The sequence below is a fragment of the Anolis sagrei genome, chromosome 6 (assembly GCF_037176765.1).
Source record: "Anolis sagrei isolate rAnoSag1 chromosome 6, rAnoSag1.mat, whole genome shotgun sequence".
Lineage (NCBI taxonomy): Eukaryota > Metazoa > Chordata > Lepidosauria > Squamata > Dactyloidae > Anolis > Anolis sagrei.
Window position 1 is genome coordinate 130,716,186 of NC_090026.1, and position 16,109 is coordinate 130,732,294.

Here is a 16,109-nt window from a genome sequence, read left to right on the forward strand (position 1 = left end):
TGGTGGAAGGTTCAAGGGACAACACTAAGTCAGCAAGACCAAGGAGTCCCCCTCAAAAATATAAGTCCTGTGGTTTGTTTTGAAAGTGCATATATTTGTAGAGATAACTTTCAATTGAATACTGCCTATAACATTTTTATGATGGTTTGTAATAATTCAGTCCACACTCCCCTTTTTCTCTGTAAAGAGGGACTTCCAGTTATAAATCAACCACAATTTAAAATGATGCCTGGACTTGACAACTTAGGCTGTCTTCCAGTTCATGGCACTCATAAGCACGACTCAGAAGAGATGGAGTGGTTTGTGGCTCAGCTGGTTGGCAATCAGCTGCATTAAAATCCCTACTGACCAAGAGGTTATGAGTTTGAAGCCAGCCTGGGTCGGAGTGAGCTTCCGGCCATTTGTTTAGCTTGCTGTCGACCTTTGAGTGATCTTCCAGCCATTTGTCTAGCTTGCTGTTGACCTTTGCCGCCTGAAAGACAGTTGCATCTGTCAAGTAGGAAATTTAGGTACCGCTTATGCGGGGAGGTTAATTTAACTAATTTACGACGGCATAAAACTCTCCAACAGTGTTCAAAGAATGAGGAAGTACTCCATCAGTGTCACAAGTGGATGATGAAACGACAGCTCCCCCGGTGGCCGGAATTCAAAAAGCATACCCTCATGAAGCTGGAATATTAAATAGCCTCTGTGTGCCTGTCTATATATGTAGTGTGTCTATGGTATTGAATGTTTGCCATGTATGTGTGCATTGTGATCCACCCCGAGTCCCCTGCGGGGTGAGAAGGGCGGAATATAAATACTGCAAATAAATAAATAAATAAATAAATCAAAATGGGACACAAATAAGGATCAAAAAGCTTCTAAAATCTTATACAGGTTTGGCAAGCAATGTATTGTAGGTTAGCAGTCTTTTAAATTCGGCTACCTTTTTCCGTGGCCCATTGGTATGGATGTAGACCAGCTTCTCTCTTGCATGGGAGATACCAAGGGCTCTTCCAATGACGCTGTTGAGCAAATTTTTAGGCTGGGGAAATTCCTTCAACAAATCTCTTGATTCTGAAAGAAAAAAGGACAATGAACTCCCGTCAATTGCTGAGGCAGTCCACACCAAGAAACATGCAATACACCTGGCATCCATGACAGGTCAGCATTGCACCCAGTTTAGCAGATGGAAGAACATGATAACATTTAAGCAGTTCAACCTTGAATAACACAGACCCCAATTCAAGGAGGCAGCAAACAGGTGCCCTAGCATGATTTCCACAGCCAACTATCCCCACAATGGCAGATCAAGAAAAACTCTGGTTGCAGGGATGGACAACAAACAATAAGCATGTTTCTATGAACCAGTTTGCTAATTTATGAATCCTGTTCACTCAATTCATTCTACTGCGTACACCTGTTTAAGGAGCTTGAAGGTTTGAGCTCCGGCTCAACTCAAGCATCTTAAACATTTTCACATAAGAAAGCAACACGAAATCCTTTCCAGCTAACCAAGAGCCACTTCCTGGAGACACGCACAAGCACACCATTGTGACAATGGAACTCATAAACTGAGGAGGAAAGAAAATGAAAGTAACTCACCCACTTGCATTGTCCTATCTAGGAGGAAAGCAAGAAGGAAAAGACCCAGAATAAAAACAAAGATTTCTGCAAGAACAGCTGGAGCTTAAGGAGATGGGACACTTTCCTGGGGTGCCTTCAATATCTCATTGGACACACAAAGCCAACGTGTTGTTCATAGCTGTGTGCAGCAGCATGGTAACAGTAACGCTACAACTCAATTCACCTTAGGATATTCCAAAGAGACAAAGCATGCAAATAAACACAACAAAGAGCATTCATATTGTACAATAGGCGGTCAGATGTTTAAATCAAAGTGCATGTTCACACGTGTTTTCCCCCAATATGCCTACTTCTAATATGGGTCAATGGACCATCTTATAAAACTGTTGTAGAATTGGTGCATCTGCGAATATGCAAGTGAAATAGTTCTTCCTTGACAATAGTTACCAGGTGCAGGAGTTAATGAGGGTAATGAGACCTTGAATGGGAAAAGAAGTTTCAGTAAGCAGAGATGGTCCGTGCAGCAATTAAGACGCTCAGCTAGATTTCAACAGAATATAATAATAATAATAATACTTTATTTGTACCCTGCTACCATCTCCCCAAGGGACATGGTGCGGCTTACATGAGGCCAAGCCCGCAGTACATTAATAAAACAAAGGCAATAACAAAATAATCAATACAAAACAGTAAAATAAATCTCAAAAGAAAAATAAACAATAAACAGTAAGAAGCACCAGTTAGCAACCTGGCTGCCGCCCATTGTACCAACTGAAATTTCTGGGCCATTTTCAAGAGCAGCCCCACGTAGAGTGCATTACAGTAATCCAATCTGGAGGTGACTAAGGCATGGACCACCCTGGCCAGATCTGACTTCACGAGGTACGGTCGCAGCTGGCACACGAGTCTGGCGGCACCGCCGACCCCTGAGCTTCAAGCGTAAGTGATGAATCCAGGACACCCAGACTGCAGACCTGTGACTTCAGGGGGAGTGCAAACCCGTCCAGCACAGGTTGCCACCCTATACCCCGATCCGGATTACGATCGACCAGGAGGACCTCTGTCTTGTCGGGAGTGATCCTCAGCTTGTTCCTCCTCATCCAGATAGCCACAGTGGCCAGGCACTCGTCCAGCACCCTAGGGGCTTCCTTGAAGTTAGGTGGAAAAGAGTAGTAGAGTTGCGCGTCATCTGCATAGAGATGGCACCCAAGTCCAAAACTCGGGATGACCTCTCCCAGCAGTGTAATTTCTCCAGTGGTGTAGGGCGCAGACACCCTGTGATAATGTGGCATGTCTCATTCACAGCTACATCCACTGTTTTAGTGTGGTGAGATGTGTTCCACACTGGGCATGCGTACTCAGCAGCAGAGTAGCACAGCGCAAAGGCAGATGTCTTCACTGTGTCTGGTTGTGATTCCCCGGTTGTGCCAGTCAGCTTTCGTATATTGTTTCTGCCACCCACTTTTTGGTTCAGGCAGTGCTTCTTGTAGGTTATTATTATTATTATTATTATTATTATTATTATCACATACAAATTAAACATTAAAAACAATATAAAACCACAACCGAAACAATAAAACCAACATCATTAGCGTCTCCTAGTTAAAAACATTGTCCGATTCCATTGTCAGGTGATTCCATTTCCTATGTCAGTTACTCTACATTTGTAAACGCTTGCTGAAACAACCATGTCTTAGTGGGTTGTTGTAGGTTTTTTCGGGCTGTATGGCTATATGGAAGAAACATTAACAACCTCAGATATGCAGATGACACCACTCTGATGGCCGAAAGCGAGGAGGAGCTGAGGAACCTTCTAATCAAGGTGAAAGAAGAAAGCGCAAAAGCTGGGTTGCAGCTAAACATAAAAAAAACCAAGATTATGGCAACAAGAATGATTGACAACTGGAAAATAGAGGGAGAAAATGTGGAGGCCGTGACAGACTTTGTATTTCTAGGTGCAAAAATTACTTTAGACGCAGACTGTAGCCGGGAAGACGCTTACTTCTTGGGAGGAGAGCAATGTCCAGTCTCGATAAACTAGTGAAGAGTAGAGACATCAGACTGGCAACAAAGATCCGCCTAGTCAAAATTCATGCCTTTTAGTTAAGTGAATGATTGACAACTGGGAAATAGAGGGAGAAAACGTGGAGGGCGTGACAGACTTTGTATTTCTAGGTGCAAAGATGAGTGCAGATGCAGACTGTGGCCGGGAAATCAGAAGACACTTCCTTCTTGGGAGGAGAGCAATGTCCAATCTCGATAAAACAGTCAAGAGTAGAGACATCAGACAGGCAACAAGGATCCTTTGCCTAGTCAAAGCCATGGTCTTCCCTGTAGTCACCTACGGATGTGAGAGCTGGACCTTAGGGAAGGCTGAGCGAAGGAAGAGAGATGCTTTTGAGCTGTGGTGCTGGAGGAAAGTGCTGAGAGTGCCTTGGACTGCGAGAAGATCCAACCAGTCCATCCTCCAGGAAGTAAAGCCCGGCTGCTCACTGGAGGGATGGATACTACAGACAAAGCGGAAGTCCTTAGGCCACATCATGAGGAGACAGCAAAGCCTAGAGAAGACAATGATGCTGGGGAAAGTGGAAGGCCAAAGGAAGAGGGGCCGACCAAGGGCAAGATGGATGGATGGCATCCTTGAAGTGACTGGACTGACCTTGAAGGAGCTGGGGGTGGTGACGGCCGACAGGGAGCTCTGGCGTGGGCTGGTCCATGAGGTCACGAAGAGTCGGAGACGACTGAACGAATGAACAACAATGGCTATATGGTCTATACAGCATGCCCTTGATCTCTCTCTCTCTCTCTCTACGTGAGGCTCAATTCCGGGGCTTATTTCCAAGCAAGAGACGGAGAGGCCCTCCCCCCCCCCCCATCATGCACAAGGACAACTACAGGCCTGCGGCTCACCCACGCGCCCCATCTCGCCCTCGCTCTCCCCGTCGCTCTCATCCGCCGCTGTTGCCCCGGAGGCCTGCTCGCAGAGGCCCCTCCGCCACAAAGAAGCGGCAGCGGCAGAAGCGCTTCCCCCACCGAGGCCGGGCCTGGGCCACAGCGCGCCCGCCACAAACGCCTGCAGCAGCCGGCTGGGCGCCGCCATCTTTGAGAAAGAGAGCCGGGGCGCGCACGGCGACGACGTCACGCCCGGCGCGCCTGCGCTTTTGTGGCATCTTCACCTCCGCCCCTGCCGCGCCATCTAGCGGGCGGCTGCCTGGCACTGCAGGGGAGCATCCAGACAAAAACACAGAGGGGAGGAAAAAAGGACCAGGAGGCAGTGATATAGTAATAGATCAGGCATGGGCAAACTTGGGCCCTCCCTCCAGGTGTTTTGGACTCCAACTCCCACCATTCCTAATTTATTTATTTATTTATTTATTTACTGCATTTGTAGACCGCCGTTCTCAGCCCTAGGGCGACTCACGGCGGTGTACAACATATAAAAAACAATTTACAAAAAAGCAATATCATAAACAACAATAACAACATCGGTATCAATAATACAATTACACTAAGTCATTCGCGACGTCTCATCGTAGAATCACAATCCAATCTCGTTATCCATATTCCGTTCCAATCATCATTGCTAATTTGTTGTAGCACTTAGTCAAACGCCTTCTCAAACAACCACGTCTTTAGTCTCTTGCGGAATGTCATAAGGGAGGGCGCCTGTCTGATATCTACAGGGAGGGTGTTCCACAGCCGGGGGGCCACCACCGAGAAGGCCCTCTCCCTCGTCCCCGCCAGGCGTGCCTGTGAGGCGGGCGGGATCGAGAGGAGGGCCTCCCCAGACGATCTCAAGGTCCTCGTGGGCTCGTAGGCCGAGATGCGGTCAGACAGGTATTTTGGGCCGGAACCGTTTAGGGCTTTGTAGGCCAACACCAGCACCTTGAATTGGGCCAGGGAGCAGATCGGCAGCCAGTGGAGCTGGGACAACAAGGGCGTTGTGTGCTCCCTGCGTCCCGCTCCTGTTAGTAATATGGCTGCCGCGCGCTGGACTAGCTGAAGCTTCCGGGCCGTCTTTAATTCCAAATCAATTCTGCCTGAGTGGGGATTTGGACCCTTGGCTGCATCTAGAAGCAGATGGCAAAAACAGAAGAATGGCCTGCCCCAGGGGAGTGTGCTTGCTCCATCCATGTTCAACACCTTAAGAATAGACAAGCATCCCGAGCTCTGAGGATCCCACTGGAGCATTGCAGCACACCCACATACCTGCGAACCACTATGAACCATGCTCTGACCTACAAGAAGCACTGCTTGAACATCAAGCAAAAAGTGGGCGCTAGAAACAATATCATACAAAAGCTGACTGGCACAACCTGGGGATCACAACCAGACACAGTGAAGACATCTGCCCTCGCACTATGCTACTCTGCTGCTGAGTACGCATGCCCAGTGTGGAACGCATCTCACCATGCTAAAACAGTGGATGTGGCTCTTAATGAGACATGCCGCATTATCACGGGGTGTCTACGCCCTACACCACTGGAGAAATTACACTGTTTAGCTGGTATTGCACCACCTGACATCTGCCAGGAAGTAGCAGCCAATAATGAAAGAACCAAGGCAGAGACATCTCCAGCCCATCCCTGTTTGGGTATCACCCAGCACATCAACAACTTAAATCAAGAAATAGTTTTATAAGATCGACAGAGACACTTGCTGGAACACCTCAGCAAGCGAGAGTCCAAAAGTGGCAGGGTCAAACCCAGAACCTCAGCCAATGGCTGATACCATGAATGATTTGTCATATTGTTGTTTAATTGTTGTTATGCTATTGCTTTTAAATGTTCCCATGATTTTGTAATGTGTTTATTGAAACTGTTGTTGTTAATCGCTTTGAGTCACCTAAGGGCTGAGAAAAGCAGTATATAAATGAAGTAAATAATAAATAAATAAATAAATACCAAAGGAGAGACTCCCCCCTGGGCACACAGAAGACTGGGCGACTTGGAAGGCGCTGAACAGACTGCGCTCTGGCACCACGAGATGCAGAGCCAACCTTCAGAAATGGGGCCACAAAGTGGAATCCTCGACATGCGAGTGTGGAGAAGAGCAAACCACTGACCACCTGCTGCAATGCAATCTGAGCCCTGCCACATGCACAAGGGAGGACCTTCTTGCAGCAACACCAGAAGCACTCCAAGTGGACAGCTACTGGTCAAAGGACATTTAATCAACTACCAAACTCGCAAAGTTTGTATTTTGTCTGTCTGTTCGTTTTGTTCTGTTAGAAATGTAATACAATTGACTGGTTGCCCTGACACGACAAATAAATAAGCTGCCCTCCAACATCATCCCAACTCACCAGACAATAGCACCAAACATATACATGATACACATTTAGAAATGCCATGCAAGAATGTCAAAAGGCTTCAAGGGTGATTTAGCATTTTTTACTGAGCAGATGCAACAGTTCCTTCCTCCTCCTCTCTTTCCAGCCTCTACAAAGTAACTCTTTATTCCTGCACACATTTCTTGTTCTAAGATCAATGTTTGGAACTTAGAAGGCGCATTGAATATGGAAAACTAATAATGATTTAACTGCAGAGCTAGATAAAACAACAAGGGAAAGAAAACGGCAGAAGATGCAAACTTGTAAGGATTTCAGCACCAAGGACAGTAGCCTCCAAGGTGGCACAAACCCGTGCAACGAGGGACAAAATATAAACTGTGAAAAGAATCATTCTGACTGTTTCAAATTTGAGGAAAAACTAAATAAAAACTAAATTTGCAAAACCAGTAAAAGGGCAGCTGGGGCCAGGGAAGTCTTCAGTGTATCAAGATGCAGTATACAAGTCATGGCAACAGAATGCTCCCTAGACCTTTGGAAAGATGGCTCACGTCATCAAGAGAAAAATCTATGGTGTATATCTTCAACATAATGAACATGAGGGCAGATCCATGTTCCCAGAGGGCTTGGGTGATGCCCTTTTTAACCTTGCACAACAGAAATGTGAACTGAATGAACATCTAATAATAATAATAATAATGATCAGCACACTGGGTGGAGTACCTAAAGACCTTGGCCTGCACTTAAACACAATTGGTGCTGACAAAATTACCACCTGCCAGCTGCAGAAGGCCACCTTATTGGGATCTGCACACATTATTCGCCGATACATCACATAGTCCTAGACGCTTGGGAAGTGTCTGACGTGTGATCCAATACAACGGCCAGCAGAGTGTCTGCTGTGGACTCATCTTGTTGTGTTTCAAATAATAATAATAGGAGTTACAGATTGAACTGCAATAACTCTGGCACAAGCCAGTAATGGTGGTCCCAGTGGTGATCGGCACACTGGGTGCAGTGTCTAAAGACTCTGGCCTGCACTTAAAAACAATCGGAGCTGACAAAATTGCCACTTGTCACCTACTTGGACCTGCACGCATAATTCGCCAATATATCACACAGTTCTAGGACACTTTGGAAGTGTCCGACGTGTGATCAAATACATAAGCCAGCGTGATCTTGATTGCTGCATACTAATCTTATGTATCTAATGATAGTAATAATAAGTATGGATCATCGATGTCACAATCCCAGGTGACAGCAGGATTGCAGAGAAACAACTGGAAAATCTGACACAATATGAGGATTTAAAGATCGAACTGCAAAGACTCTGGCACATGCCAGTCAAGGGGGTCCCAGTGGTGATCGGCACACTGGGTGCAGTGCCTAAAGACCTTGGCCTGCACTTAAACACAATTGGTGCTGACAAGAGTACCATCTGCCAACTGCAAAAGGCCACCTTACTGGGATCAGCACACATTATTCGTCGATACATCACACAGTCCTAGACACTTGGGAAGTGTCCGACGTGTGATCCAACACAACAGCCAGCAGAGTGTCTGCTGTGGACTCACCTTATTGTGTTTCAAATAATAATAATAATAATAATAATAATAATTATAATTATTATTATTCAGGGTGGCTTCAAAAAAAAAAGCAAAAAAAATCAATGCCACGTGCAACAACAAATTAACCCAATTAAAATAAACAATAAACAGTTAAAAATAGAACAATTGAACAACCTAAGGTGTACAACCTAGCCAGTAGTAAAAACACTACTGGCCCATGTCTTCAGGCCACCTTCTTAAAAGGAGTGCTTTGTGGAGCACAACTGCTGACGGTGAACACATGAGCTGAAATATCAGGGTGGGAAAGGTTGTTAAATAATTTTCAGTTCAACAGGTGACACACTTTCCTTCCTTAACATATCTGCCACCTTCTCTATTTTTGCTCCCCCCCCCCCCCCCCGTCCCAAGGAAGCATATTTGCAGACCTAACAGGTCAGGTTTTCAAGCTCAAGTTGAGGCACTAAAATCAATGTTGGAAGAGCTTGCCTTGATGTTCATTCACTGTCAGAGTAAGAAAACTAAGGATGCAGCTGCCCTGTAAAATGAATGCAATTTGATATCACTTTAACTGCCATGGCTCTGTGCTATGGAACCTTGGGAATTATAGTTTTACAAGGCCTTTAATCTTCTCTGCTGGCATCCCACCAAATCAGAAATCCCACGAGTCCATAGTGCTGAGCCATGTCAGGTAAAGTGCTGTCAAATGGCTTTCATTTTACAATGTATAGATCAGGCAAGGGCAAACTTGAGCCTTCCAGGTGTTTTGGACTTCAACTCCCACAATTCCTAACAGCCTACTGGCTGTTAGGAATTGTGGGAGTTGGAGTCCAAAACACCTGGAGGGTCCAAGTTGGCTCAGGCCCGGTATAGATCCATTCAAAGTCTTATGAAAGGTTAGGCTTAGTGGCGAGACCTGCAAGATCTTGAGTTTGAGAATATGGCTTTTGGAGAGAAAAACAGAGCCAGCCCTTCATCCATCATGGGCCCTCGATCACTGCCCACTCCTAGAGCTCCTTCGTTTTGTTACACAACTCTCATCTTGGTCAAGAAATGAGAAATCCCCCTTCCAGTTGCTTGCTTCTTACCTCTTCTACATGAATTCAGGGAGAACATCTCTGGCAGAGGAAAAGAGTACAGTTCCTGGGGAAAAAAACAAAAGGTAAGGAGTGATAAAAATGAAAATAAATCAAAGGAGACATCACTCATTGTTGTTAATTCTGTTAATTTATCATCAAGTCAACGTCATGTAATGTGATGTGGCAGCTTAAGGAGCTGGGCATGTTTAGCCTGAAGAAGAGAAGGCTGAGAGGAGATATGATAGCCATGTATAAATATGTGAGAGGAAGCCACAGGGAGGAGGGAGCAAGCTTGTTTTCTGCTTCCCTGGAGACTTGGACACGTGACAATAGCTTCAAACTACAAGAGAGGAGATTCCATCTGAACATGAGGAAGAACTTCCTGACTGTGAGAGCCGTTCAGCAGTGGAACTCTCTGCCCTGGAGCGTGGTGGAGGCTCCTTCTTTGGAAGCTTTTAAACAGAGGGTGGATGGCCATCTGTCAGGGGTGATTTGAGTGCAATACACCTGCTTCTTGGCAGAATGGGGTTGGAATGGATGGCCCATGAGGTCTCTTCCAACTCTTTGATTCTATGATTCATCATATGGTGACCCTACGAATGAGAACCTCTCCAACTTGTTGAGGACAGAATCTAGGGCAGTGTTTCTCTACCTGGGGGTTGGGACCTCCTCACGACCCCACCCAGGGGAGGTTCCCTGAACTGGTGGTTGCCTGTACATAAGACCCCAGCATCACAGGTGTCTTGTACACCCAAACATGGCACTTCTTGGGTGGAGAGGACTAGTCCACCACAGATCTCTTTCCTACAAAGACACAGAATAGTGTTTCTCAACGCGGGGGTCGGGACCCCTGGGGGGGGGGCTCATGAGGGGGTGCCAAAGACCATCAGAAAATAGTATTTTCTGTTGGGCATGGGGTTCTGTGTGGGAAGTTTGGCCCAATTCTATCATTGGTGGGGTTCAAAATGCTCTTTGATTGTACAACTCACAAATGTCAAGGTCTATTTTCCCCAAACTCCACCAGTGTTCATATTTGGACATATTGAGTATTTGAGTTTGGCCCGGATCCATCATTGTTTGAGTCCATAGTGCTCGCTAGATGTAGGTGAACTACAACTCCGAAACTCAAGGTCAAGGCCCACCAAACATTTCCAGTATTTTTTGTTGGTCATGGGAGTTCTGTGTGCCACATTTGGTTCAATTCCATCATTGGTGGAATTCAGGATGCTCTTTTATTGTAGGTGAACTATAAATCCCAGCAACTACAACTCCCCCAAAACAAAATCAATCCCCCCAACCACAGCAGTGTTTGAATTTGGGCATATCGGGTATTTGTGCCCAGTGAATGAAAATATTCCTGCATATCAGAGATTTACATGACGATTCATAACAGTAGCAAAATTACATTTATGAAGTAGCAGCGAAAATGATGTTATGGTTGGGGGTCACCTTACTTAGGCGATCCCTCATTGGACGAGTAGGATAGTCTTCCAGGATCAGTATTCTTTTGGATCCATAGGTCGCTGTGGAGCCCTCTTCTTGACCTGTATCTTCTCCCACAGTGAGGGCATTGGTTTCCAGGTGGAAGGCGCTCTTGGTCAGGGTTGGCTTGACGCGCCGTCCTCCTGGCACGTTTCTCTCTTTCACCCTCCATTCGTGCCTCTTCAAATTCTGCAGCACTGCTGGTCACAGCTGACTTCCAGCTGGAGCGCTCAAGGGCCAGGGCTTCCCAGTTCTCAGTGTCTATGCCAGAGATTTTAAGGTTGGCTTTGAGCCTATCTTTAAATCTCTTTTCCTGCCCACCAGCATTCCGTTTTCTTGAGTTCGGAGTAGAGCAACTGCTTTGGGAGATGATGGTCGGGCATCCGGATAACGTGGCCGGTCCAGTGGAGTTGATGGCGGAGGACCATTGCTTTAGTGCTGGTGGTCTTTGCTTCTTCCAGCACGCTGATGTTTGTCCACTTGTCTTCCCAAGAGATTTGTAGGATTTTCCGGAGGCAGCGCTGATGGAATCGTTTCAGGAGTTGCATGCGACATCTGTAGACAGTCCACGTTTCGCAGGGGGGTCACCACAACATGAGGAACTGCATGAAGGGGTCACAGCATTAGGAAGGTTGAGAAACACTGATCTAGGGCTTCCTATGTGCAAAACGCCATGTTGATGAGCTCAATTTCAGTCTTAAGTCATAGTGATACATATTGGAAATGCATGGCCGGCTTGTTTTCTATATGTGAAACTGAAATCGATTCCCTAGATGTGAAACTGAAATTTGTTCTCAATCCTTTCTTTTCCAAACAGCAGTTTTGAGGGCAGGGAGATGAGGACATAGCAGGGAAAGAGTTAAGATGTGTTGTTGGGCTTGGCCTATGTCTGTTCTTGTTTTTATTGTATTGTAAAATTAATTGTATTGTTTTAATCTACTGCTGTAAACCGCTCCGAGCCAAATTGGGAGTAGCGGTATACAAGTCAAATAAATAAATAAATAAAAAAAAAAAATATAAACCGCTCCGAGTCCCTTGGGAAATGGTGGTGGGATATAAATAAAGATTATTTTTATTATCTATCTATATATAAATGCTCTGTGCATAATGAGTACCTTAAAAACAAAAGAACCAATGAACGAAATCACACCAAATTTGGCAACAAAATGTCTCACAACACAAGGAATGACCATCGCTCAAAAAATTATGATTTTGTCATTTGGGAGTTGTAGCTGCTGGGATTTATAGTTCACCTACAATCAAGAGCATTCTGAACCCCACCAACGATGGAATTGAACCAAACTTGGCACACAGAACTCCCATGACCAACAGAAAATCTTGGAAGGGTTTGATGGGCATTAACCTTGAGTTTGGGAGTTGTAGTTCACCTACATCCAGAGAGCACGGTGGACTCAAACAATGATGGATCTGCACCAAACTTGGCAAAAGTACTCAATACGCCCAAATATGAACACAGATGGAGTTTGGGGAAAATAGACCCTGACATTTGGGAGTTGTAGTTACTGGGATTTATAGTTCACCTACAATCAAAGAGCATTCTGAACCCCACCAACTATAGAATTGAACTAAACTTTCCACATAGAACCCCATGAGGAACAGAAAATATTCAAGGCCATCCAGTCCAACTCCCTTCACTGGGGCAAGAAAATGTAATCAAAGTCCTCCTGACAAAGAGCCATCCAGCCATAGATATAGATAGATATATATGATTCACACAGAGAGAGATATAGTATCATAGATTTGGAAGGGACCCTTAAAAATGGACAATGATATGTTGCATGTTCCAGGGTGGGCAAACCAGACAATCTCCACATCAACACTGACAAAGAAACAGCAAGAAATACTGTTTACCCACAAGCAGAAAGAAATTACATATATTAGAAACCAACAATTCCTCATTACTTTATTTTTCCAGATCACCAAACTGGGCCACAGCAATGCGTGGCAGGGGATAGCTCGTAAATAAATAAAAATATGTGCAGGCCCCAACTCAAACTGAGCTGCCAGTAATAAAACAAGGGTGTAAGTGCCTTAATGCGGTCGTGCATGAGAATAAGCTGTTTGCAGCAACGCGTGGCAGGGGACAGCTAGTTATTATTATTATTATTATTATTATTATTATTGTTAAGCCCACCCACCTTTTCTTTTTATGATCCTGACCCTGGTTTCTCCAAAAGTTCTAATTTAAAGTTTTAAAAAGCAAGAGCACATTGCCAAAACATGCATTTAACACGGCATACAGTTTGGCTCCAACCAGCAGTACACCAATTATTAGGATGAGAGAAAATCCAACACAGACAAAGAGGCGGAAATTCTCATGACGTCACCAAGAGCCATTTTTAGCCATTTAAACCATCTATACTCCGCAGGGATCCCAACTGATAAGTCACGAAAAGGCCACGGCGAGCTTCTCCTCTCCTTTCCGCTGCATCTTGAATGGTAGCAAACCAGCAGGAGAACCATTGCAGAAGAGGGGGAAGAAAGAGACCCCCGCCCACGTCTGCACACTCCTCTGCAGGCAGAAGAGTAGGAGCCGATACACCCTTGCGGGGTGAGAAGGGCAGAATATAAATGCTGTCAATAAATGAATAAATAAATTTATAGAGCCCAAGCCTATACTTCTATTATTTAGATTTAGAAGCATGCCTGAATATCAAGCAAAAAGTGGGCGCTAGAAACAATATCATACGAAAGCTGACTGGAAGAACTTGGGAATCACAACCAGACACAGTGAAGACATCAGTCTTTACACTTTGCTACTCTGCCGCTGAGTATGCATGCCCGTGTGGAACACATCTCATCACGCTAAAACAATGAATGTGGCTTTTAATGAGACATGCCACATTATGACAGGTTGTTTGCACCCTATACCACTGGAAAAATTATACTGTTTAGCCCGCATTGCACCACCTGAAATCTGCAGGAACACCTCAGCAAGCGAGAGTCCAAAAGTGGCAGTGTTGTGGGTCAGTCTGAGCCTGAGCTTTCTGAGCCTGAGTTTCCTCAGGACGAGGAGGATGACGGGTTACAGATTTCTGAACAGATCCCTGTGGTTGAGATAGACAGTGTTGACTCTAGAGATAAGGCGACGTTTCAGTTTCCCAGGGAATGGAATGTTGTTTTAGATGATGGTCATGATTTGAATGAAACTTCACAGCTCCAGGTGGAGGAGTTGACCGCTCCATCTGTGAGCTCAGTGCCTGTCGATTCCCAGGCTGGCTAGTCCCAGGATAATGAGTTATTCGACCTTGAAGATGATGGGGATTTAGTTAGGGAGGACCGTTTGCAATTAAGGGTACACTGAAGTGTTCGGCTTGCTAACAAACAGGAGGTTTGAGGTCAACGTAATGCTTTCATGTTAAGAAAGCATATTTAACAATCTGTTTGAAGTCAACTCTTTGTCAGTGCAACTTTGCTTACACCGTGTTAACTTCTCTGGAGTGGACAGCTACTGGTCAAAGCACATTTAATAATGCCAAGTTTCTAAACTTTGTGTTTTCTCAATCACAACTGTACCCTATAATTGAATTTATACCTGAGTTTTCTTCCAAAATGGGTTCAAGGCATCTTACAATAATGTTAATCAGAGCCAGCTATTCCAAATCTTTTCTTCATTTTCAAACACTTGCAGCCTCTCTTCACAAATCCCGCAACCATTTAGTGCTCCAGATATGAAATTCCAAATGACATCTCTTAATTCAGTTCAATGAAATGATGCCTTAGCATCGCAATTGTTCACTCAAAGATCCTGAGCTCCTTAGTTCATATTCAAAACCAAAGCCTGGAAAAAACTACTCTAGAGTTACAAGCTGGATGCAAGGAGTCCAGGTATTGTAATCTGAAAAGTAACTTTTCTAAGCTCTGCCCAAAATTACATATAGCGCAGACATGATACCTCAGAAGTGTAATTAACTTCAATTCCAAGGAAGTCTCAAAGTATATACTGCTCAAATATATTCAAATGCAGACACATGCCTATATGCAGCAAAAGCGCATGGCATTTCAGCCATCTTTCCAGTGGCCAGGCCAATATTCCTCCTTCATCTTGAAGTCTGTACTGTATACCATGGTGGTGAAATAGGACTTTTATACTGTCCTATTTCAACCAGTAACATAGACTTACACCTTGATTCTATGTTCCTTTTCTCCTTGACCACCTTCCACTTTACCAATCAGCATTACGTTTTCTAATTCGAGGAGGATATCCTACATCCCCCTCCCAATTGCATCACAATGTGCTACTCCATGTTACCTTTCTATCTGCTCCTGCCACATGATGATTATTATTTTTACATATAACAAAGCACAGCATCCAACTGCACCCAGGTACTTCCCGTTGGACAATAACTTTCTCCAGGTGACAAGATTGAGTCTAACCCAAATGAGTACATTTTCAACATTTTTATAATGCCTACTGTATATTATATTTTCAAACTGAAATTAAATCCAGACAAGACAGAGGTACTCCTGGTCAGTCGCAAGGCCAGGCAGGGTATAGGGTTACAGCCTGTGCTGGATGGGGTCGCACTCCCCTTGAAGGCGCAGGTTCACAGCTTGGGTGTGATCCTGGACTCATCGTTGAGCCTGGAGCCCCAGGTCTCAGCGGTGACCAGGAGAGCATTTGCACAGCTTAGGCTCGTGCGCCAGCTACGCCCGTACCTTGGGAAGTCTGACTTGGCCACGGTAGTACACGCTCTGGTCACATCCCGCCTTGACTACTGCAACGCTCTCTACGTGGGGCTGCCCTTGAAGACGGCCCGGAAGCTTCAGCTAGTCCAGCGCGCGGCAGCCATGTTACTAACAGGAGCGGGACGCAGGGAGCACACAACGCCCTTGTTGTTCCAGCTCCACTGGCTGCCGATCTGCTACCGGGCCCAATTCAAGGTGCTGGTGTTGGCCTACAAAGCCCTAAACGGTTCCGGCCCAAAATACCTTTCTGACCGCATCTCGGCCTATGGGCCCACGAGGACCTTGAGATCGTCTGGGGAGGCCCTTCTCTCAATCCCGCCTGCCTCACAGGCACGCCTGGTGGGAACGAGGGATAGGGCCTTCTCGGTGGTAGCCCCCCGGCTGTGGAACACCCTCCCTGTAGACATCAGACAG

General features: G+C 45.4%; 1 protein-coding gene across 4 annotated transcripts in view; it reads right to left on the reverse strand.

Moving 5' to 3' along the window:
• Positions 1-16,109, reverse strand: part of DHX30 (DExH-box helicase 30) — a 60,256-nt gene that overhangs the window by 37,958 nt on the left and 6,189 nt on the right. The window contains exons 2-4 of one of the 4 annotated variants that reach the window (XM_060782731.2): positions 9,513-9,567; positions 1,588-1,605; positions 929-1,059 (exon numbers count right to left, since the gene is read on the reverse strand). In XM_060782731.2, the coding sequence (XP_060638714.1) occupies positions 929-1,059; positions 1,588-1,605; positions 9,513-9,567 (204 nt within the window). Of the gene's footprint in view, positions 1-928; positions 1,060-1,587; positions 1,606-4,479; positions 4,687-9,512; positions 9,568-16,109 lie in introns of those variants that run through there. The other 3 variants (XM_060782729.2, XM_060782732.2, XM_060782730.2) reach the window with 3 other exon arrangements.